The 24,298-nt window shown below is 36.2% G+C and overlaps 3 protein-coding genes across 8 annotated transcripts; 2 read left to right on the top strand and 1 right to left on the bottom strand.

Moving 5' to 3' along the window:
- Positions 1 to 6,063: 6,063 nt before the first annotated feature.
- LOC110647284 (uncharacterized) lies at positions 6,064 to 11,876 on the bottom strand. 6 transcript variants are annotated; one of them, XM_058131313.1, is made up of 3 exons: positions 11,500 to 11,876; positions 11,109 to 11,359; positions 6,064 to 6,241 (listed from the first exon to the last, which is right to left on the bottom strand). In XM_058131313.1, exons 1-3 carry the CDS (start codon positions 11,537 to 11,539, stop codon positions 6,221 to 6,223), a joined length of 312 nt encoding a protein of 103 aa, XP_057987296.1. In that variant the 5' UTR covers positions 11,540 to 11,876; the 3' UTR covers positions 6,064 to 6,220. The 6 variants fall into 6 exon arrangements, with proteins under 6 accessions (XP_057987296.1, XP_057987294.1, XP_021656746.1 ...); XM_058131311.1 differs by lacking the exon at positions 6,064 to 6,241 and adding an exon at positions 10,305 to 10,440 and having other exon boundaries at positions 11,500 to 11,640; XM_021801054.2 differs by lacking the exon at positions 6,064 to 6,241 and adding an exon at positions 10,327 to 10,443 and having other exon boundaries at positions 11,500 to 11,640.
- Positions 9,759 to 10,980, top strand: LOC110647311 (ABSCISIC ACID-INSENSITIVE 5-like protein 3). The gene is made up of 3 exons (XM_058131310.1): positions 9,759 to 10,556; positions 10,639 to 10,710; positions 10,851 to 10,980. The coding sequence occupies exons 1-3, from the start codon at positions 9,759 to 9,761 to the stop codon at positions 10,929 to 10,931; spliced, it is 951 nt and encodes a 316-aa protein (XP_057987293.1). The 3' UTR covers positions 10,932 to 10,980.
- Positions 11,877 to 15,423: 3,547 nt separating the features above from the next.
- On the top strand, positions 15,424 to 22,513 carry LOC110647276 (uncharacterized). The gene is made up of 6 exons (XM_021801037.2): positions 15,424 to 16,823; positions 17,822 to 17,877; positions 17,994 to 18,227; positions 18,303 to 18,594; positions 21,332 to 21,528; positions 22,239 to 22,513. The coding sequence occupies exons 1-6, from the start codon at positions 15,519 to 15,521 to the stop codon at positions 22,390 to 22,392; spliced, it is 2,238 nt and encodes a 745-aa protein (XP_021656729.2). The 5' UTR covers positions 15,424 to 15,518; the 3' UTR covers positions 22,393 to 22,513.
- The last annotated feature ends 1,785 nt before the right edge of the window (positions 22,514 to 24,298 follow it).

Here is a 24,298-nt window from a genome sequence, read left to right as displayed (position 1 = left end):
GATTGAAACTTTGAAACATTCGAAGAATGAATTGTAAAATTGTAAAGATTTTTTTTTTAAATGACTTGAGTTCGGATCCTAGTGAAAATAACTTATTAGGGTCGGGATAATTATTTAGAGATCGGATAAAATATCAGCTAAGTTAAGAAATGCTCGAACAATTTGAGCGAGATGCCTAATTGCGAAATTACCCGCAATTTGAGATTTTGATCACAGAGAGATAGGAAAACAACAAAATGCAAGATTAGGCATTCTGAAGATCCGACACCAATCTGAACAAGTTGAGTAGAGACAGAGAGATCGACAAAAAAATAAATTTGACTTAGACGTACATGAGGTCAAATAAACTTGTAATTTATTATTTATTTGGGAGGTTACCAGTTCAGAGAAAATGATCTATGGTCAGGTAACTGGTTGAGATCGGATAAAACACTAAAATGGGAGATCGGCTAAATTACAACCCTTACCTAAAAATTGTATATTAATTACACGATTCATGCATTTGTAGATCAATCAAAATATGGTGTCTATAATTTATTATGTTAGAGTTTTATTATAATTAATTTTTATTTTTTATTAAAATGTATTTAATTTATAAATTTTTATAATAAGTTAAATTATATTGTTTTATCATTTTTTTTTAAATATTAATCAATTAAATATTAAAATATTTTACTTTAATGTTAGATCGTATATTTTTATATATTATTAAATTTATGTTTATTAAAATTAATGTATAAATTTCATATAATACATTAATTTATAAAAATTAAAAATATTAAATCATATTAAAATATGCTAAAGCGGTTAGCGGGACACCTTTACCTCTTCCCAACATAGGGGAATTTTATTTTTCCTTTTTAGACGAAGAATGCTGCAGGATATAAAACAAGAATAAACAAAGCGGTTAGCGGAAATAACAAACATCAATAGACTAAGGTTTTCGAATTTCGTAAATTGAACCTATCTAAATATAATTCTAGTTTATAAGACCAAGAGTTCTGGCATCCGACGATGCCAGGGACCCGAATGAGGCTTCTTTTAACTCATTGGTACCTCGTGACTAGACAGGGGATACTAGACTGAATTTTACCGACCTCCTATGTGGTCGCCTTACCAGTACCTTTTGACAGGCGATACCCGATCTGTTCCATTTGCTTATCTGAGATTTGATTTTATTCCGCCTTATGACGTCTTACCCAATCGTCTTCTGTATTAGTCTAGTGATTCAACTTTACTATTTTCCTGACTTATCATTCAGACCTTTTATTATTTTAAAGAAACTCTTAAGATACAGTTACCTACATTTTATCCAACTACTTATACACTACTCGGGACTAGAACACTTGCGTTTAGAAGTGACAAAGATTAACAAAAAGAATGGACAGATTAACAAAGAAGTAAACTTGAGAATAACCTTCTTCGCGTTTTTTAACGCAATATAAACTTGGTGAAAATTACAAACATAATAACAAAGGAAATACGTAAAATAAAAAACGAGCACTTGATAAAGCAGCGATATAAGCACTCACCTATAGGGAGCCAAATCTATTGGACTAACTACGGAATCACAAAACGTAATAGGACTGTGGGCTGATAGCCTGAGGGCTAAGGTTCGCCTTGAAATGAAGGATACTTCGCTAAAATGCAGTCAGGTCAAAATAATAACCGAGTTTGAATGAAGTTGAGCTTGGGCAACGGGAGTGGAAATAAAGATAACAAAGAACTGAAAGTGAGAGTGTCACAGGATAATGAACGAACTGAAAACGGAGAGTTTCAGTATTCAAAAATCCCTTTGCAAAAAAACACTTCAGAAAACTGGTTTCTAAAGTTTTTCTTATGAAAGCTTAAAAATAGCAGAGTAACGAACTGAATTAAGTTTCAGAGTCCTTCCGCTATAGTCACCACCTTTTTTCGTCCCCCTTTGAACAGTTTTCATGCAGGTATTTATAGGGACTGGGTGCTCCCCATGAAGGGTCAGGATTCATTTTGAGGGAGATAGAAGGTTTGGATCTTGAAGGACATCATCGAACACTTGGGAATTAAAGAGAATCAGAATGAATGGCTGAGATCCTTTTCAGAAATTTTTATCCTCTTTCTCTTCTAATCTGACGGCTCAAATTTTCTTGTCCAGGGCGATCCGAGGGCTAGAAATAAAAGGCGTCGGTCTTGTCGTCTTCTTCTTTGATCCAAGGGCTCCGGGCTCGTCCTTACAAGTAAGATCAACGGTGGAGATTGGGATGTACAGCATTGTCATGACATACTCTGGCACTTGTCAGTAAAGTGGGCGATTCTGGGGCGTGCGGTGGAGATTTCGTCTGGGACGCTTTAACTACCTCGGCTCTGATTATGACGACAGTTAGCGGAAGTTGTCTTATTCTCTTTGTTTTCCGACCTCCCCTCCCTTCCGATCTTTCTAACAGGATCCTTTTCCGATCTCTCATGCCGGGCTCCCCTCTTTCGACCTCTCCTACTCCGGTCTTCTCCTTTATCCTGTTCAATTCAGTCAAAGCATTTATTCCTTCGGTTTCCGAGGTATCCGCTTCGTATTCAACTCGCAATAAATGCTCAGACTTTCCCTATATATATACCTTCAACAGGAAGCCCCTCCGCATTCGATTTTCTCCTCTTTCCTTCTCACATTTCCTGTTCTAACCGCTTCGGCAATAATCCCGGCCATGATAGTTGCTTTTGATCTTTTTCCGGTTGTCCTCTTTATTCCTCGACTGAAAATTTACGATCCCGGTGATCGAAGAATTATGATAACCTCATTTGATGATAGTGAGAGAACCGAACTAATTTACCGACCTGGATCGAGGACTTCGATCGTGTCGATCTCAAATTGTTCGATCGATATAATCGGCGAACTGATTTCGGGCAAGAAGACTGCTAATATTCCCCTTAAAATTGGTGACTGCCCCTTGAAGTTCATTTGGCTTCTCACCACATTGGTTTTCCCGACAGCGACTCGGTTCTGAGCGATAACATTGATGACAACCTCTCTCATCCTCATGAGAGTCATAATCCCCCCATCTGAGCTGTACATCTGTCCGATGTCGATGGCTGGTCTAACACATCTTTTCATTCAGCCACGAGACTAGGCTTTGACATAGGTCTTTATTAGATGGGATGTACTGCCGACCTCTAGAGATCGCCCAAATGATGTAATCCGACTTTTAAAGTAACCCGATCTCTGGAGATCGCCCAAATGATGTAATTTGACCTTTAATGTAACCTGATCTCTGGAGATCGCCCAAATGATATAATTTGACCTTTTGTAAATAAAATTTTATTTCGTCAATTATCATTTTTATTATTATTGCACTGATTATTTTCCGATCTCTGATGTGCTTATCCGATCCGGTTCCTAACTGAACAACCCTTGACCGATCCGCACTTCCAAACATTCGTCTTAATTCACCAATCTCTAACTAGCCGATCTCTCCTTATAATGGAATTTATGGAATATTCGTGAGACGTGTCAGAAAAAGTTGACGAATCTCGCTAACCGATGCGCTGCTTGGGACACCGTGAGCATTAAATGCTCATACTAGTATAAATAGGGGATGAGTCCGCCAGTTGTTCCCTTATGTCATTTTCAGCCTTTCGCAAACGATTCCAAAATCCTCTCGTTTTTTCAAGTTCTTCCGACACCGATCATACTCCGGTAAGGGTTTTGATCTTTCTTTTAGTTTAAATTTCCTCTTTTCTTTGAAAATGAGCGGCGTCGAGGGTCAGAGAGCGGCAAGCCCCCCTTCCGTTCAGGTCTCGTGGTCGTCAGATGAGGTAGAGGTAGTCAGAACAAGTAGGCGATCTGAACCCCCTAGGACCTTCATTCCAGCCCGCGGTCAAATAGCATCCTCGAGGCAAACACATTCTTCAGGGAGAGAAAACCTTCCCATGGACGAGCTGCCATCAATCCTTCAAGAAATCTACCTGCAATCGTTCAGCCAAGAGTATAACATTCGGCCTGATTCATACGAGCTGATTAAGTGTCACGACGATCTTCGTGCCGATCACTTCTTTGAAGAGAATGATATGATCATGGTATACGAAGAGCAGTTAAAAGCTGGGCTGCGGTTCCCTCTTGACGACTTCTTCAAGGAAGTTATAAAATTTCATCAAGTATGCATAGCCCAAATTCACCCAAACTCATGGCGGATCCTAGTAGTCTTCAGAGGCCTTTGCCGAGCCAAAGGACTCCATCCTACAGCTAAGGTGTTCACCGAACTACATAGGCTAACTCGTCGAAAGGACGACGAGTATTGGTTCTTTCAGGTGAAGCTACATTGTGGGCTTTTTACCGATCTGCCCTCCTCCCTAAAGAATTGGAAGAATCGCTTTTTTATTTTGAGGAGCAAAATTCCGAACGGCTTTGAGGGTTTCCCACGCAGCTAGCTACACCAGGGTCCCTTACTTCCAAAGTGGATCACCCTGAACAGAGAAGAAGGCCTAATGGTAATGGAACTGAAAGATCAGGCGGCCCATCAGAAGTACTTTTGTTTAGATGCAATTACGGCCGAACTGCATCATTGGACAATGCAGCTGGTCACTAGGGAAGAACGCGGGCTCCAGCTCTCTGATCTTGGCTTTGGTATTTCCTATATCTCTTATCTTTGGGCCTTAGCGATCTCACTAACCTTTTCTTTGTGCAGGTATGGCAAGCGGCGAGGCTTCTAAAGAGAGCCGAAAGCGAAAAAGAGAGGTCTCCCGGAAAGTGCGGGAGATGAAGCGGGCCGAGCTGCTTCAGACGCCCAGGCATGATCCTGGGGAAATGCAAGGAGGCTCGTCTCAACCCTCGGGACAGCCGATCCCCGACATAGAAGTGGTTCGGTCTCCTCCTCGTCAAGAAGAGCCGCTACCACCACCTCCTCCAGTTGCTTCGAGTGCGGAAGGGGGTCCTTCCCAACCACCTGTGAGGACCCTTTCCCGCGGCGCCTAGATCTTGATCCACTCGTTTGAGAAGAACCGCACGGTTCGAGAGAACCCGAGTTTTGCTAAGGTCTTGGGGTCTTCCATCTGCCTTCGGGAGGATCGGGACAGGCTAACCCCGAACAGCCTCGACGATATCCTGACGCAAACTATGAGCCTGAGCGTGGAGAGTCTGGTGAACCAACATATTATCCGGGAGAAGGCTCATCGCTTGAGGCAGGATGTCGAGAAGGTGGGTCAGGAAGCTGCTTCCCTTCGATCTCAACTTTTGTCTGCCCAAAACTACATATCTAAAATTGAGGGGCGGATGAAATTTTATGAGGATAAGCTGGCCGAGCAGGCTCATGTTCTTGAGGAGGTTCGGGCGCTCTGAGCTGCTGAAGTCGCTCGCCTCACTGAGGAGCTTAAAGCAAAAGAAGAAGAGGCAGTGACGAGGGAGGCCGGTGCCTATGTGAACGCTCATGGGGATCTCTTGGCCGAGCTCAGGAAGCGATATCCCGAGGAGGACTTCTCTTGGATGGTAGATCTGGCTCCCCAGGACGAAGGTGAGGATAGTGAGGAGGAGGCTGAGGGTGAGAGAGGAAGCGAACAAAATGTAGATCAAGTTGGGGGTGATCCTCCAGCCGAATAACTTGTATAAACTTGAAATGAAATGAAAGTTCCCTTTTTATTCAATGATTGGATGTGATCGGAAAGTCTCTAAGTTACACAAGCACTTGATTGTCTGAGCATATTAGAACAACAACTAAAAGTGATTATTAATCTAAGTGTAAGAGGTCGGAAAACACTATAAGCATGATATCGGCTGGGAACCAAGGCTAAACGGGACTTGATTAATGTCACGACCCAACCTATGGGCCGGACCGGCACTAGGACCTGGGCCAGCCTAAAGCCCCCGAGGCCCGTAGTAAGCCTAACTATTCACTTAACCCAACTCTAAGGCCCATTTGGGCCCAATTTCAAGAAATCAACCGGACAGAGTCCAGCCATAAAATGGACCTACCAACGGGGAGTTTATGACTCACCTGACCTGTAAACACAGTAAATACTCAATTGGGGAGCTCAGCTCACCCTCCACATACTCATCAGTATAAAAATAAATGGGAGCTCAGCTCTCTCATCCAATCCATCAAACATGCATAGAATATTAAGTTTACAGGTCCACAATAATAATTTAGTTTACAGACCCAAATCAAATAAACATTTCTAACACATGCGGAAATTCTAAGATTTAACAAGTTTATACAAACATTAATAATCGACCTGCGAGGGAGAAAGCATGTTAGCCTCAAAAATATCCTCCTGTGGCCTGAAAAAATATTGAATAGGAGTGAGCGTTCGACTCAGAGAGTAAAATATCAATTTTAACCATAATCTCTATAACTATCTAAAACTAATGCACCCTGTAGAGTGAAATGCAACATCAACAACATTTTCACATCATAAAGGTAATTTGGAGCACTCACACACCCAGTGATATCAATCATAATATATATGGGAGCTGATCCCCTATATAGCTCTCTTAAATCCAACCTGGTGCCAGCGAAGAACTCAAGCCGGACTTTCACTTAATAAACCAAATCGGGGGTCCCAGCGAAGAACTCAAGCCGTGACTACCCCCCAAAGGATCGGGTCCCAGCGAAGATCTCAAGCCTTGACTACCCGTCCTATCAATAGTCCACACCACATCACACGCACGCCAACGCACGCACACTGCTCCAAATTACCACAGCAACATACATGGCACTTTCTCAGTTATGAATGCAACATAAATCGTGCCTAAAGTTTATCTACATAGATATATGCATATAAGTGATGCATGGGCATGCTTGAACATATAATAATAGTGAAATTACAATTAAAATTAATATTTTACTCACAGACTTGACAACTACATTCGTGTACTGGACGGAGGAAGAAGGTCATTCCGCTCACGACAATTACATTACAATTATTTAATACAAATGACTCAATACAATAAAAAAAAGACCAAATACGTCCTAAGTCGTGCCGAAAATTCGGCAGAGTCTCCCCTGTACCTAGGACCTACCCAACCTGCAAAAAGGCTCAAAACACACTTCTATATTCACAATCCATATATCCACAACTCAATCAAATCACACAGCCCCTCCTGGGCCCATCCAAACAGTCATTCATCACAATATGTAAAATTTCAATTTAGTCCTTATAATTGATCATTTTTGCAAAAACTACCCAAACAAGCTCTAAAAATTTTAAAACTTTGCCCCGCGGTCCTTAGCAATATTACTAGGCTATTGCAAAAAGAATCATAATTTTCTGAGCTACCACGAATATTTTATGAATTTTTAATCCTATTTAAGCACTAGAAAATTACAAAAAAGCAAGCTTCGGGTTTACCTTTGCCGATTCCGACTTCGGGAACGCGCCGACGTCGACAATGGGGTAGCCAAAACCTCGGTCCAATTCGAGACTTTTCCAGAACGTCTGTTCGCCGAAATTCACGCACCTTGCAATCGTCGAATTTCCGCGAATTGAAGATATCTACACGAAGCCCACAACACAGGGGTTAGTACATAAATTTTATGGAATTTTCTAAGCTCATTTAATGCTCGGAAAAATACTGCGAAGTTCCGTGGGACCCACCGAAAAACGGTGTCGAAAAAATTCGAAATTTATGTCGCCGCGAAGCTCTCGACAAGTGGAGCGCTCTAGTACTCTCGGTTTTCTCGTGGGATTCACGGTTTGCGAGAAATCTAGCCCGAAAGTCAAATGAGCTAAAATTTCCCAGGCAAAAATTGGACAAACCGCTCAATGGATTTCGGTGTTCTTGGTGTCTATGGAAAGCTCTTGACGAGTAGATGGATTTAGACATAAGACCCGGTCCGATTGATGGCCGGATCGGCCGGATTTTGGCCGGGAAGGTGAACGGTCGCGCGCGCGCTGCCGTTTAAGCCGCTTCCGGCGTTCCAGCGCGCCGCCGTGGGGAGGCGAGGCACGGCGAGGTGGGGAGGCAGAGGAGGTGGCAGCGCGGCAAGAGGAGGAGGGAGGAGAGAGAAAAGAGAGAGAGAAGGGGAGGAGGTCGGACGCACGCGGGGAAGGGAAGAAGAAAAAGAAAAGGCCGGTCCGATTCGACCGGTCCGATCCGATCCGGTTCGATTCGGCCGGTCCGATTCAGGATACAAAATTTTGAATTTTTACTCTGCCTCGGGATCGAAAACGAAGTCCAAAAATTTCGAAAAAATTCCAGAAAACTCAGAAAAATTCGTAGATTCCAAATATATTTTTAGTTTTGCCACGTGGTCTTTAAATTAATTTTTAAAAATCATCAAAGTTTATATTTTCGAAAAATCGAACCCGATTTTTAAAATCCGAAAAATCTCAAATAATTTCTTAAAATTTAAATAAAAATTAAAATACCAATATTACTCATAAAATAATAAATTTAAAATTTTTGGGGTGTTACAATTAAAATTGAAAATTTGACTTGAACACTTAAGATCGGAATCATCATTAAACCGGATCGGAACCTTAACTTTATTATTCCCAAACTTTTAAAAGAGAGATAGGCAATAAGACTGGTGGCACGAAGGCCTAATGTTGGTTCAATATCGTTTGACAGGAAAGATCGGAAATATAATTGACTGGTCAGAGGACTTGACAATTGATTTGAGAGATCGGTGAGGCCTTAAGTGATATGGGGACTTAGTATTGATTCGATTCCTTTTGAGGAGAGATCGGAAATGTGGTTGGTTGGCAAAGGGAGACTCAGTGTTAGGGATCGACTTCAAAGTTTATTGATTTCAAGGATCGGCCAAAATATGGTGTCGACAATTACTAATAATATGCTCGCGTTGCACGAGTTTACATTATTAATAATTTAATTTATTTTATTTTTATAAAAAAATTATGCGATTTTATATTTTTAGTAATTTAATATACTTTATTTTTTATAAAAAAATTATATTGACATATATTTAAATTATATATACAGAATATTTTGACAAAAAATAATTTGCACAATAGATATATTATGCTAATTTAATGATTATGTAATATATATATATATATATATATATATATGTGTGTGTGTGTGATAGTTTTTTTTAGACTTTAATATTTATAAATTAATTAAATATATTATAAATTTATTAAATTATTTTAATTAAATATTTTCTTAATTATATTTTATATTTAAAATTTTAAATATTAAAAAAATCACAAAATAGAAAATTAGTAATATATAATTATATATTTAATGATATGATTAGATTTTTAAATTCATAATTAACTATAAATAAATATTAATTTTTAAATTTAAAAGAAAAATGTCAATTGTATAATATATATATATATATATATATATATATATGTTTGTAATTCATAAGAATCGTTAAGTAAGAGTCGTTTAAGTAGAAGATAGATAATAAAATATGTTTGCAATTCATCTCTATATCCCGCAAAATAAGCAAGATAATCAGGCCTAACTGTTTAGAAGAGTCTCACTTTCACTCTCTCTCTCAATCTAAAAATAGGATCCACCCATTTCTGCCAGATCCTTTCCAACGGGTTCTTCGATCTTTCTGGCGGCCTCAGATTTCGCTTCTCCACCTTCCTTTTTCTTTTATGTCCTTCAATCCTCCATTTTCACCATCCTATTTCTCGAAATGGGAGTGTTTCTCTTCTAACCCTTTTCTTGGTATACACACAATAAAAGAAGGTTCATTTGCGTTATCTTTGTTCACTGATATTTTAACTTGATTTGATCTGATTCATTGGTGCTGAATTTTCATAATTTCTTGGATAATCTTCATCCATTAACTGGTGCATGTATATATAATAGAACAATGGTGTCACCAAATAGAGCTCAGGAGGACCAGTTCCCTAATCTGGCCAGACAAGGGTCCTTGTATAATCTAACCTTTGATCAGCTGGGACACGTAGGAAAGCCTTTGAATGCTATGAAGTTAGATGAATTGTTGAAAAACGTGATTTCTCTTGAGGAAGGTCAGTTGCTGCATAATGTTAACCATTCTTCTTCTTCTTCCTCTTCCTCTTCCGTTTCTGCTTCTGTTCCTTTTTTTCTTGGGAATTTCGACTTGAACGGAAGGTTGACTGAGAAAACGGTGGATGAGGATGTTTGGAAGGACATTGTCCATCAAGAACATGTCAATGCAAAGGAAAAAGAATCAAGAATTCAGCAGCAAATCGGAGAAACTACGCTAGAGGATTTCCTGGTTCGCACCGGAGTGATCAATATAGAGAATCAAAATGCGCTTAATCCTCAGCCAATTATGGCGATTGATCCAATGGTTGTGGTATCACAGCAGGCAGATTGGCTGCAGCTTCAAATGGCAGCTGTGCAGAGACAGCAACAGCAGCAGATGACAGTATTGGATTCGAATTTTCAAGTATCTGAGCCATCAGTTTTTGAGAACCCAGTTATTGATGTTGGATACTCAGAGAACCAACTGGGAATGACCATGCAAGCGCCAGCAATGTCAGCTACATCTTCAGAGTCTCAGGCAGCTGCTGAAAAGAAGCGACGATATTCTAATGAGATGATGGAGAAGACCATTGAGAGGAGGCAGAAGAGGATGATTAAGAATCGTGAGTCAGCTGCAAGGTCAAGAGCAAGGAAGCAGGTTTATTTCTTTTTTTGCCTACAAATATGCAAGCCTAATTGAATTCATAATTGATCTTAATTTTGTTTTCATGTATTTATAGGCTTATACTAACAAGTTGGAGCATGAAGTGTTTCACTTGAGGAAAGCAAATGCCTGGCTCAAGAAGCTGAAGGTAACATAATCACTCACACATTTACATGAGCCAGTTCAGAACTCAAGAAGCAAATACCTGGCTCAAGTTATTATATTTTGTAAGTTGGAAATTAAATTTATTTTTATTTTTTTTCTCTTCTAATTTCATTGTTGGAGCAGGAAGTGGAGATGCTTCTATCAACTGATTCAACTCCTTTTCCTAGATACCAACTCCGGCGAACAAGCTCAGCACCGTTCTAGCATCTGTTAATATTTGATAGTGAAAACAAAATTCTTCATTAAAAAATTTTGCTTTATTCATTTCATGGATAGACCTACAATTTTGACCTGCATTGTGAGCTCTTATTGTTGAGAGAGGCTGTGTTCATTCTGATAAATTTTGGGTGAGGGTATAGTTAGTGAAAGAGAGCCACATACCAATTTGATAAGCATGTTTAATCTCATTTTCTGGTTGTCTCCCAAATCATTGATGCTGTGATGCTCCGTGAATGGAAATTTTTCTTGTTCAGAGAGAACGGAAAAATCATCACCAACCGCCGTGGGTTCAGAAGAATCAGAGAATATCCATTCCTCCCCTTTCTTATCACTAGAAACATCAGTTGCACCGCCAACAACAACGGCCGGAGAAGATTTGCGCTGCCTGGTCCCAACAACTGGCAGCGGGCAAACTGGAATTTTCATAAACACAACCAATTTTTAAATTGCAATCCATCGACAAAAGATTTATGCTGTACCCTTATTTTTGCACAACTTATTTATAGTTTATTCTAATTCAGAAAGTGAGAAAAGATTCAGAAGAGCGACTTGCCTTTGAATTTAGAAGAGAAATTAAGATTTGGAGATGACATCTAAAGAAGAAAAGAGAAGGAGATTGGAAAGTCGAAGAAGCTAACTCCATTGAAATTTATCAGGTAGAACGCCTCGCGCTCTGATATCTTCTGGAAGGAGGTTTTGGCTTGCAGCTTCGTCAAAAGGGTACCGTCGCATACAAGTGAAGGAAGAAACCTGGAACGGCAATTTTGTCTTTTCAGAAAATAAATATCGAAAATTTGAGAACTAATGACTGGTTGCCAGGCGCCAACGGCTCTCAAAATTTTCAGGCCTGCAGAGCGTAGAACTTGGAAATTTTTGCACTAGCCATTGTGGGCGTTCATGGGTCGGTTTGTTCAGCGTCAATATATTTATATAAATTAAATCGATTTGAATATATTAAAATCAAAATTAATATCTTCTACTTTTATGATAAAATAAATTGAAATTGAATTCAATTTGATAATTTGGGCTGTATATTTTTTTTTTGAATTTGTATAATACTTTTTAATATTTTTGTAACTCATCATTCGCTCAATCTTTGACGCTATATAATTCAATGTGTACTTTTTTTTACATATATTTACATTAAATTGAATACTATTATTATTTATTAATTAAAAAAATAATGCTAACATAATTTAAAAATTCATTTTTAAATTAATTTTTTTAATAATAAACTTTTATAAATTTCTCTATATATTATATAAATTTCTCCATTTCTTTGTGTTTGGAAAATTCATTGTTTTTAATAGGCATCGATTCGAGTTTTTAATGATGTAGTAATTTTTATAATTGAAATATGTTTTATATGATATTAACTTATAATTAATGTAACTCAAATGAAAACCGTTAAAAAAATTAGGTCAGATTAATGAGTTTTAATGATTTGGACGGTTTTTTTATACACCTTGTTAACTAGAAAAAACGCTTTCATTAATGTGCTTTCACTGAACACTGCTTTATTTATACAGCCTTCACTTCTCGCTATTCAATCACCACAGTCATCAAAACAAGAAGCAACTATTTAACAACCACAATCCTAAAAAACAAGAAGCAATATTCAGATTTTCATTCCATCTATTGCAATAACGATAATAATTCTATCTCTACTATGCAATTCCGCTTTCTCAATGGCCAATACTTCTGCCTTCGAGTTTCAAGGTGTTAGGATACTCAATCAGCAACTCATTTCGTTGATTCTGGTTTTCATACACTTTTGGCTTTGGTCGTGTTTAGGGCTGAGCAGAATTCGGTTCAAACTGAAAAACTGAACCGAACCTAGTCAATTCGGTTCAATCGGTTCAGTTTTAAAATTAAATCGGTTTGATTCGGTTTTATATTATAAAAATTTCGATTATTTCGGTTCGGTTCGGTTTTAAAGAGAAAAAAATCAGTTAAACCGAACCGAACCGAATAGTAATTTATATAGTCAAATCAAACTAAATCGAACTGAATTGTTGAATTGATTTATTTTTATGGAAAATTTATGAATTATATTTAATTTTATAAATATTAATTATTTAATTTCATTGATTAATGGTTATTAGATTCAAACCAAAGTTAAAATTAGATCAAATAACTTGAAAATTAAGTCTAAATTAAAAAATCAATAAAAAATCAAACCGATCGGTTTAAATCAAATCGAATCGAAATAAAGCAGTTCGATTCTATTCGATTCGATTTTTTACCTATTTCGATTCGATTCAATTTTTAAAATTTAATTCGATTCAGTTCGACTTGAACCGAATGCTCACCCCTAGTCATGTTAGAGGGCAAAGAACGCTAACAAGAAATAAACAATTGTTTTAAAGTGTTTAAGGATATTGATCACGCGTGTCGATAACAATTTACTTGGCGTATACTTGAAATTAGAGGAATTAACTAAAGCGTGAAAGGTGCTTGATGAAATGCTGAAACGAAATATTGTTAATTGGACAGCTATGATTAATAGGTGTACTAATGATCGTCAAGTTCATTTCACATGAATTTAAGCTTTTTATAATCACACTAAAAAAAATTATAATTATTATTGTAATTGTCATTAAAAAAATGGGAAAAAATGTATGAGGATCATAAATTTCAAACACATTTACCGAGTCAATTTATTGTTGGCATAACTTTCAATTTTGACGAAATTGGAGTTAATAAAATGTTTGGGATTGATCTAACATGGATAAATAACATTCCATTAATGTAAAAAATTTTCATTATTGATTATAATTTTTTTTTTCTAGAGGAACTTTACCATTCTACGATTCCACTAAAAATTAGAGTTTCTGCAACTACTTCACACCCATGATTGAAGTTAATGATTGAACTAATCTATTGTTATTCTACCATTTTCCCTAAAATATTCCATATTTTTCTAAGTTTCTTAATTTTATTATTTTTAATGTGTTCTATATAATAGTAATCGTTTTTCTCGTGAGAATGACCATCCATGATTTTCTTATTTTGATCCCCACATAAATAGATGAACTTTTTTTTTATTTATTTTTTAATTCTAAAGAATTGGTGGCAGTGATTAGGGCCCGCCACGGTCTGGTTTAGGACCGAAATTAATGGATTTAATTATGGCATAATATACGGGCGGAAAAGTAATTTCTCCACAGTATAAGGGGTAAATTGCAAAAAAGTTGAAACGAATGGTCCGCAAATCTATAAAAGAAAAAAGTTTGGTCCAAAAGTCAGTAGTCCAAACCCACCACTTTCATTTTTTCCAGCCCACGGACTTCCCGCTTCTTTCGCTCATCTCTTTCTCTGGTTCTCTCCCTCTCTGAAAATCAACTCATCGCCCATCGCCCTCCCCCCATCCATAATCATACCGTTTCAATTCAATTAAAAATAAAAATTAAATTTTATTTTTTTATTTATTTAATTCTCACCGTTTCACGTAACACTTCTCAGATCTTCTCTTCCATTTACTCTCATTTGTCGACAATTGTTCGCTTCAACGCTCCTCTTATCTCTTATCTCTACAGATCTGTAAGTTATCTTCCTCGGTCGCTCTGTAGATTTTCTGGCAAACCCTAATGTTTGCTAGTATATTATCTATTTGCTTATTGTTGTTTTGGTTTACATGAGATTGTAGAGTTTTTGTATAGTTTTTTATATATTGTCAAATGGAGATTCTTGTTCATTGCCTGTTTGTTGGATACTGAGAGAATAGGGGAAATGAAACCGAAACAGTTTTTTTCCCCCTTCATGCGTTTATTTTCTAGGGAAAGGAAGGAAGAATTTGTCTTCACTGGACCAAGATTTCTGTAGCTGACCTGATTTTTTTTCCCCGTTTTTTACAATAATATATGCTTGGAAAAGTTCTAATATTTGCGAATTTTATATTCGTTAGGCTAAATCCTATTTGTCTTCCTTATTATAGTTGTTTGAATGTGAAACATGAGTTTGAAGTATTCTATATGGATGTAGTCTTTGACGAAAACAATTATTTTGACTAGTAAGGGCAATAACTTGGTCTCTTGGTCACTCATTTTTCGTTAATAAGTTCTTTTTGAGTGCCTTTTGTGTGCCACTGTTTCAATCATGGTCTATATATGCGATCAGTTCAGGTGAGGTTTAGTAGAGGCAGCCTCTTTCTAAAGTTCCTGATGAAATTATGTATATCATAATGCTATCTATGTAGTGGTGTTGCTTGGTGGAACTGTATAACTTTCATTGTACTATGGACAACAATATGACCTTTGCTTTACAGATTTCTACACCCTGGAACTTTTTCCTGGCTTATTGCATAATAGGTTTTGCATGATCAAGCAATGTTGCAGTAATTATTGCATTATTCAAATTCCCTTACTATTTTTACAAGATCAATTTCATTTATTTTTCTATCAGCTTGCTGTATTATTATTGGATCAGCATGTATGTTCCTTCATTATTGCTTAAGCTTGTGTGCATTTCTTCCAGGTTTCTGTTATTCTAATTATCTACTGGAGCAAGGGGGATTAAAATTTAGGAGCATGCTTTGTTGAGTTGTATTAGACCTTATATGTTGTCATTATCATGGAGGAGGCATTAACAGAGAAAAGCATAACAGTATCTCCAACCTCTGCAAAATTGGAGCAAGATGCTGTTGATGTTCTGAAACATGAACATACACCACTTTCAGAGGAGATGAAATCTCTGGATATCAGCAAGGGTGATTCAAAATTAGAAAAAGATGATGGGAAGGATGACACTGGTGAAAATATTGACAATAATAGTGTATTGGAATGCAAATGTCAAGGAGATAAGATAGGGGATGGTATTGGACATGGTGACTTGAGCAAGATGGATGAGAGTAGAGATATGGAGTCTAAAAATCAAGGAGGAAAGTTAAATGATGATATTCAACAGTTTGACTTGGGTCAGGGTAAGAATTTAGAGTCTAAACCTGAAGAAGGAACAGAGCTAACTATGGGGGACAATCTTGCCAAGGAAGAGTCAGATCCTGTTTTTGATGGAATAGAGATTCCTGGGATGGAAGCCAACAGGAGCACATCTTTCCGTTCTTTGGGTGCTGATTCTGAATCTGAGGGATCTGTTTGGCCTGAGAAGGCTATGGCTCTTCGAAAGTTTGTCAAGGAGAAAGGTGTAGTTGCTGTCACGAGTTTTATTCGTGCCCTTTCTGGCAAAAGAGATGAATTTGGTCCGTTTCCTGCTGATGAAGACAAGGAGGCTCTAGATTCAGCTAGAGATAAAGAAGCCACAGAAACTTCTCAGAAACCATTAGATAGATCTGCATGGAATCCTCTAAAATATATCATGAGTTATCGAAATGTTGATGCAGACAACAAAACTGAGCAGGGGGTGGGAGTCATTGAAGAACCATCAGAACCTATAGTCATGAAAGGAAGAATTATACTTTATACAAGGTTAGGGTGTCAAAACTGTAAAGAGGTCAGATTATTCTTGTATAATAAAAGGCTTAGATATGTTGAGATTAACATTGATGTATACCCTAGTAGAAAGTTGGAGCTAGAGAAGTTTACAGGGTCTTGTGCAGTTCCTAAAGTATTCTTCAATGAGATTGTGATTGGAGGGTTAAGTGAGCTCAAGGGCTTGGATGAATCTGGCAAGCTTGAAGAGAAGATTGATTATTTGATTACTGAAGCACCAGCATTTGAGGCTCCTCTACCGCCACTTTCTGGTGAAGATGATGTTTCCAGTAGTGGGTCCATTGATGAATTAGCTCTTATTGTTCGGAAAATGCAAGAATCTATAGTTGTTAAAGACCGATTCTATAAGATGCGGAGGTTCTCTAACTGTTTTTTAGGTTCAGAGGCTATTGATTTCTTATCAGAAGATCAGTACCTGGAGAGGGAAGAGGTCTGTTAGACATATAGGGTGGAAGAACCCTAATATTTGTTATGTTGGAAGCACTAATTTATTTAAGTCTTGCTAGATGGTCAATTTACATAGAATATGCCATTTGCGTAGCAAACTGATTTGTGTAGATTTAATGCCTCTTAGGCATGCTTTTGAATTTCTTTTTAGAACTAATTTCCTTGGGAGCATGTTAAGTTTATCACAGAGTTAACTGAAGGTGCCTCAGGCATTCCTGATGTTCCTGTTTTAAAGTTCTGTGCACCGAGACTTAGTTGTCTGAAATCTAAAACCAGTCCTAAAATAACAATATGTAGTGGTTTGCTTCTGGTTTTACAATCTAGCTTCAAATAAAACTTTATTGTCAATGTGACTTGAAATAGACAAGTAGTTCCTGTAAAGTCATGGAGTTTCCATTGATGTTTGAGCCCATCCCATAGTTCAGAATCTGCTCCTTGTTTTATAACATTTTGATGGATTGGAACATCCTTTGATCTCATGCATAATGTGCATAGTCAATTTATTGGCAGCCTACCAGGTGTTTGTGGTGTGTTTACACTATGTACTTGTAGTTGTGCTTTCTGCTTTCCTTCAATGAAACTTTTTTGGGTCGTGTAGTTCTAGGATACAAAGTTTTATACTCAAAGATTTATCAGGCCCTTTATGTCCTCATATTTGCTTTTTTGTGTCAATATATGCTGTAGTTGACCACCAGTGGTTTTTTGTGGATTTCTACAATCTTTTATTGGAGTAAAATTCATTTTTCTGGCTGATGTTAGAGGACGTGAACTCTTCCTGTTACTATCCTGTCTCTTGAAATTACACTGTAACCTGGTCCAAATTGACTTGATTATTTTCTAATTTGCCTTTTGAATTAAAAAACCTGTTATTTCCTGAAAATGTAAATTTAAGACTGATGTTATTACTCAGTTCATCCATATTCTAGCATTATAATATCATTTTTAAGTTTTTCTTTTGTTTGTTATTGCACTGTGAAACAGGCTATTGAATTTGGGCGAAAGCTTGCAAGCAAGCTTTTTTTTCGACATGTTCTTGAGTAAGTAGCTTAAAATATTCCTGTGTGAATTTCCATTCTATTTGTGATCTTTTTTTATATCGTTATTGATAATTACTTTTTTGGCCTTTTGTGCTCTATGATGCTTAACACTGTAGCGAGAATTTATTTGAGGATGGCAACCACTTATATTGTTTCTTGGACGACGATCCTATTGTGTCATCGCAATGTTATAACATTCCTAGGGGTATAATTGAGGCAAAGCCAAAGCCCATAATCGAAATTGCATCAAGGTTGAGATTTTTGTCTTATGCAATCTTTGAAGCCTACACATCAGAGGATGGAAAGCATGTTGACTACAGAACTATTCATGGGAGCGAGGAATTTGCAAGGTTTGATGCATTATCATGATGAACCTTTTCTTTTTGTGCTTTATGATGTTTTTATTGAAGTAGATATATCTGCAGGTATTTAAGGATAATTCAAGAGCTCCAGAGGATAGAATTTCAAGATATATCAAGGGAAGAGAAGCTTGCATTCTTTATAAATCTATACAATATGATGGCCATTCATGCAATATTAATTTTGGGCCATCCAGGTGGAGCATTGGAGCGAAGGAGGTTGTTTGGAGACTTTAAGTATGTAATTGGTGGGTGTACATACTCACTTTCAGCAATTCATAATGGCATTTTAAGGGCCAACCAGCGCCCGCCATACAATCTCATGAAACCATTCAGTGCGAATGATAAACGTTCCAAGGTGTGATAATCTATTTATTTTCTTAATTATTGGCATTAATGTTTATAACATTTTTCTTGATTAATGATAATTGTTATAGAAAGTGATGTTATATTTTTTTAATTAATATTTTTTTATTTTTCTAATTAGTGTAACATTTAATATAGTGATTATAGGATATTATTATATATATAAAAATGTAATCTTTTATTATAGAGAGTAATGAGGATGATGTAGTTTTTGTGTTCCTTCCCTTCTTGTCCTTTCTTTTCTTTCTTAACATGCTATCAGATCAAACACTGTCTGCGCCACTCTGTTTTTTTCCTATTTGATTTTAAACACCGTGTTTCCCAAGAGAGACCCCTTGTCATCCTAAGGTCACAGTCCTAAGCTGGCCATCTGAGCTCACCGCCCCCCCTGAAAGGAAGCTCTGCCGCTTGCCGCCTCTTACGTGTGGATCTCACACACCCTTTTGTGCCTCGTTTCACGTGCCCTGCGTGGACCTGCATTTAGTGTTTTCTGGTGTCATCCGGCAGTCCTTCCTCTTGTTCAGGCGTCACCTCAACATCCTCAGTTTAGCCCAATGAGCTGTTGTTTGGTCTGAATCAATTTTAGGTGCTTCAGAGTGTGGGCATTCTTCTTAGGTTCTAATGTAGGGAACTTCTTGGTTTCTTTTTTATCCAAGTTCTTATTTGTTTGTTATTTGCTAGATTGAGTTGCTGAGGATTGGGTATAATTTACTGGATTGATTTCTTAAGAATTGGGTATTGTTGATTGCTGTTAGGTGCATATTTTTTACTGTTTTGGGTTTTGGTGTCTCTATCTTGGTGTTGCTTCTTTGTTGATTGAGGTTGGTATTTTGTTTCTCTATTTCCTATTGCTGCAATTCTTCTAAGGACACTGTCAGTCCTTGTTTGAGTTGTTGGCCTACCATTTGTTGAAGTTTGGACAGCAAGTTGTTTGGGTAAGATTCACCTACTGTATTGTTGTTTTTTCTTGCCGGCATTGCCTTCAGAGAAGGTTTGCTTTTGGTGTTTGTTCCTTTGTGTAGGCGTTTCTAAATTTGGTATGTTACTATTACTTTGTGTTTTTGAAATTGAGGGATCGCTGGACTTGTATTGTTACTTTGTGTTATTGAACTTGAGGGATCAATCGCTGGACTTGTATTGTTATTTTGTGTTATTGAACTTGAGGGATTGCTGAACTCGTTGCAGTTATTGGCTTCAATGAGAATCTCAATAAAGTGGGAGTGTTGGAATTGATGAGATTTCATTTTAAGGGAGTGTTATGGAAAGTCAATATGAATGTTATATTTTCCTAATTAGTAGATTTTATATATTATTTATATTCTTAACTAGGATAGGATTTACATCCTTAAATAGGTAGGATTTATATTCTTAATCAAGTGTAGTAATTTTAGGAGATTATTATATATGAATATGCAATCTTTTATTTTAGAGAGTAATGAGAATAAAGATGTAGCTTTTTCTGGTTCTTTCTCTTCTCTTCATTTCTTTCCTTTTTTTCTTTTTCTTCTTTTTATTCTTAAATCTTAACAATGATATGTATTTTTTTTTTTAATTTGATATGAAATTAGTCTCAAACTAAGCTAAATAGCAAAACATATCCATATGGCTAACCCCAATTAGGTAGAGATTAAGGTGTAGTTGTTGTTGTAATGGTATTCATGTCATATTTCATGGATGGCCGTTGGTTTTTCACTGCCACAACCTATGCAGAAGTTTTAGGTGGTTATATTCGCAGACAACTTTCTTGCTTTTCCTCTTGCATTCTCCATTTTTATAATATATATATATATATATATATTTTTTTTTTTCCTTTAAGGTGGGATGGGTGTTGGAGGGAGTGAGAGTTGGTTGTGTTTTTTGCTCTATGCAAACTTTGAACACTTCAATTTGTTTTTGACTACACGAAATATCAAATATTCAATAAAATATCACCTTTAATATGCAAAGTTGAATTTCCTATAATTTCAAGGGAAAAAAAGAAAAAAATATGACCCTATCCATTTTGTGATTTATTTAGTTGTTGCTCATGTTATTAGCAATGGCTGTTTATTGAATACATTAATATCAAACATTCAATAAGATACGCCCTTTAATAAATTTGGTTGAATTTGACAATCATGGCAAGAACTCTAGGGCTTTGATGAAGTGGCAAAGCAAAGGACTGTTATTGCTCAGAATCTCATATATTTGTTCAAAATGTTTTATTTGACTGAAAAGTAGGAATTGGTTTAGATGTATACTATCTTGTAGATGAACTTTTCTTGTGGCTGCTATTTGTATCTCCTTTATGCATATTTATTACTTATTAGCTTCAGGTTTTTAGGGAGAAAGGCTCATTAACCTAGTTTCCCCCCTTTTCCTGGGGAAAAGGCTTTGGGATGTTTAAATGGAAAGCAATATTCTCTTATATTTATGACATGGTACCAAGGGAAGAAGTCAGATGCTTTTTGGACTTCAAGTGGAAATTAATCTTCTTCTATTTTACGCTAGAAGTTCAAAAGAGGTTGGAGATGTTTAAGTGGAATGCAATCTTCTCTTGTATTTACGAAGGATCAATCTTGCTTGTGGACTTCTAGTGGGTCTCTATCAGGCTGGCTTTTACTTGGCTTTTGTATTAAGCTAGGCCCACAAATGGCTACGTGAAAATTTCACTAGACAAATTTTATGGAAAGAATGAAGTATTCTGTCTGGAATTTCATATCTAATGCTCAATTCATTTTATTTGTCAGGCAGCTCTTCCCTATCCAGAACCACTGATTCACTTTGCACTTGTTTCTGGTACTCGATCTGGACCTGCGCTTCGATGCTACTCACCTGCAAACATTGATGAGGAATTGATGGATTCAGCCCGTAATTTCTTGAGAGGTGGAGGATTTACCATAGATTTGGATGCCAAGGTTGCATATGTCAGTGCGATCCTCAAATGGTATGTAGTTCTGCTGTAGAAATTTTTATGCATCAGTTATATAGTTTCTCAGAGTTACTGTGTCCAAAGATGGATATCATACACATTTATTTTCTCTTTCACACACAGCAACATAAACACACAAGTGCTTGGGCATGTGCAAAAGAAAATAGAACCTTCTGAGAGTCATGCTGCATAAGGCCATATGCCAGTTTAGAGGCTTGGTTTTTTGAACTTCTACAGAATTGCATAATTTTGAAAGATTTGTGAATTTTAAGAGCAAATAAATGAATAATGGTGTAACTTTTAGGCTGACATCCATGAGCCAGGCCTGCTAATCTTCATGGTTGGTTTGACTTTAAATGGTAACGCAAATATTGTGTTTTCTGACCAAAAGTTAACTGAGACAAATAATAATGATTTCTTGGTGAAGGTTTTTTTCCCATCTTCTGTAGCATTGAAGCCATAATTTGGCATTTATACTAAAAGAAAAATGATTGGAACTGCTGTGGATTACATTTTTGCGAAAACAGCTTTTCAAATTATATGAAGGCAAACAACAAAAGTGCATATATGCTTGAGAGGTTTCAATCAAGCCATATTTTCACCCATATAAACAATATATCACTTTTTTGTGGCATTTGTGGCCTGAGTTTTTCTAAGTATGTTCCACAATCTAAGGTGTAATAGTTTCTTCCATTGATTAATATTTATCCTTGTTGGGTGCACAGGTATAGTGTGGATTTTGGTAAGAATGAGGTAGAGGTACTCAAGCATGCATCAAATTACTTGGAGCCTGCCAACTCTGAAGCTTTGCTGGAGTTGCTTGCCAGTGGTCAATTAAAGGTGATATACCAGCCTTACGATTGGGGATTGAACTTGTAGCTTAGTTTTGGCTTTCTTATACTCTATATATAGGTTGTTACAACTTCCCTTGTTTACAGATATTTGCATGAGGGAAGTATCAACTATTTTATGAAATAAAAATTTAATAGATCCAGCTCAACACGTCTTCCAGAAAGTAACTTTATCTAATTTATTAAGTGTTAAAAGTTACTTTGCGCTTTTTCTTTAAATCTTCCCAAAAAAAAAAAAAAATTATGGCCTGATATAAGCTCAACCATAGAATTTGCCTCGCCCTCCATGCCTTATTTTGTGATTTGCTCCCCTTGATTTAATTACTTCCGAAAGAACACAAGTATACATACTGTACTGATCTCATTGGTCCTAAATGATTCCAGTATTAACTGCCAAGCTCATGTATTTGTCTTTCCGTGTAATACTGGTGCGCTCAAAGGCTAGAATATTGATAGCGAAGGGGTAGATGGGTTTAGAAACTACTAACATTGTCCCTGTAAAAGCCAGGACGGGAGAGGACATCTTTAGAGACAATAAGATACCAACAGTAATTCTGAATGTGTAGAGCAGAAAACCGAATGCAACCCACATGAACATGTTAATCGTAAACTTTCATAATTGGAAAATGGTAAAACACCACCTGTCGAATTTAATCTGAAGCTTCCTCATTAGACTAGCAAACCAGAAAACTTTCACGAGTACAGGTGGGTTAGCCACCTTCGTTTATCTACTCACAACAGCCCCCGCCCCAATGTAATCTTTCAAGAGCCCTTCATCCAGGAGCGAAACTAGAATATTATAAACTCATAAATATATATAGATTTTTTTTTCATATAATAATATGATATATGCTTTCATTTATTATTAAAATATCAATATTAATATACAGATATACAAAAAGATATTTAATTTTCAATAAGCAGATTCATTCATCATCAAAAATAAATGAAAGAGCTGGAGTCTGGTTAGAATTAACTTGAGAATATAGTTCTCAGTTCGTTTAAAATTTTACAATGGTATCAATAAAACAAATATTAAATATTTTATTTTTAATTTCAATTAATTATTTTTAAAATAATATTTTATTATTAAAAATAAAAATTTATTAAATATTTGTTTAATTGGTGCGTGTATCTACCATTGTAAAATTTTACAATGGTATCAATAAAAATTTATTAAATATTCCAAAGAAAAATAATTAATCTACTGACTCATAATAATTTTGCCATTAAATTATCATTTTAAATATGTAAATATTTTCTAATAAAAAAAAAAACTATAACTGAACAATCAAATGGGATGTGAATGAGAGAGGAACGTTTTTCAAGTGTGTGCATGAGAATTGCTGGTCTTCGATTCTATTGGGAGTCCTAGTCTTCCAGGCAGGATTTTAAGTCGAATCCTGTGCCTGCACTTGCAGACACAAATTAACATTTAAATTCGAATTATTTTTAGTTGGGTGCAGATTACAAATCGCTTTTAGCTTAGCCAAATTGATTAAGATAAATTGGTAGGACCAAAATCATCAAAAATATAAATATAAGTGAATGATAATTGATCATTATTGCAAAGTATTTGGTGTATTCTTAAGAGGACGCCAGTTTTTATTGTATTCTTATCAAGGAATTATATATCAGGTAAATTATATTAAAATTAACACATATATCTTTTAATTTTCAAAAATTAATGGCTTAATCTCTATTTTAACCTATCAAACTGAAAGCCTCTCCATTTATATTTGCAAACATAATATTTTCTTTTCAATATGACGAAATAAAAAATGTAAGAATTGAATTATTTATTTTTTAAAAAATTGAAAGATATATAAATTAATGTTGACATAATTTAAGGAAGAAAATATAATTTTCCATCAAAAATATTTTATCATTTTTCAAATAATTAACGAAAAATCGATAAAAAAAAATAGACAAAT

Source organism: Hevea brasiliensis, chromosome 12, assembly GCF_030052815.1.
Source record: "Hevea brasiliensis isolate MT/VB/25A 57/8 chromosome 12, ASM3005281v1, whole genome shotgun sequence".
In the NCBI taxonomy this organism is placed as follows: domain Eukaryota; kingdom Viridiplantae; phylum Streptophyta; class Magnoliopsida; order Malpighiales; family Euphorbiaceae; genus Hevea; species Hevea brasiliensis.
This window is presented reverse-complemented; position numbering and strand designations above follow the sequence as displayed.

Excerpts from the sequence above, each read along its gene's own strand:
- LOC110647311 (XM_058131310.1), top strand. The coding sequence starts at position 9,759 with ATGGTGTCACCAAATAGAGCTCAGGAGGACCAGTTCCCTAATCTGGCC. Across the intron at positions 10,557-10,638 it reads GGTCAAGAGCAAGGAAGCAG|GCTTATACTAACAAGTTGGA; the intron begins GTTTATTTCTTT and ends ATGTATTTATAG. Across the intron at positions 10,711-10,850 it reads CCTGGCTCAAGAAGCTGAAG|GAAGTGGAGATGCTTCTATC; the intron begins GTAACATAATCA and ends TTGTTGGAGCAG.
- LOC110647284 (XM_021801047.2), bottom strand. The coding sequence starts at position 11,539 with ATGTCATCTCCAAATCTTAATTTCTCTTCTAAATTCAAAG. Across the intron at positions 11,360-11,499 it reads TTTCTCTTCTAAATTCAAAG|TTTGCCCGCTGCCAGTTGTT; the intron begins GCAAGTCGCTCT and ends TGAAAATTCCAG.
- LOC110647276 (XM_021801037.2), top strand. The coding sequence starts at position 15,519 with ATGGAGGAGGCATTAACAGAGAAAAGCATAACAGTATCTCCAACCTCT. Across the intron at positions 16,824-17,821 it reads AGTACCTGGAGAGGGAAGAG|GCTATTGAATTTGGGCGAAA; the intron begins GTCTGTTAGACA and ends ACTGTGAAACAG. Across the intron at positions 18,595-21,331 it reads CGAATGATAAACGTTCCAAG|GCAGCTCTTCCCTATCCAGA; the intron begins GTGTGATAATCT and ends TTTATTTGTCAG.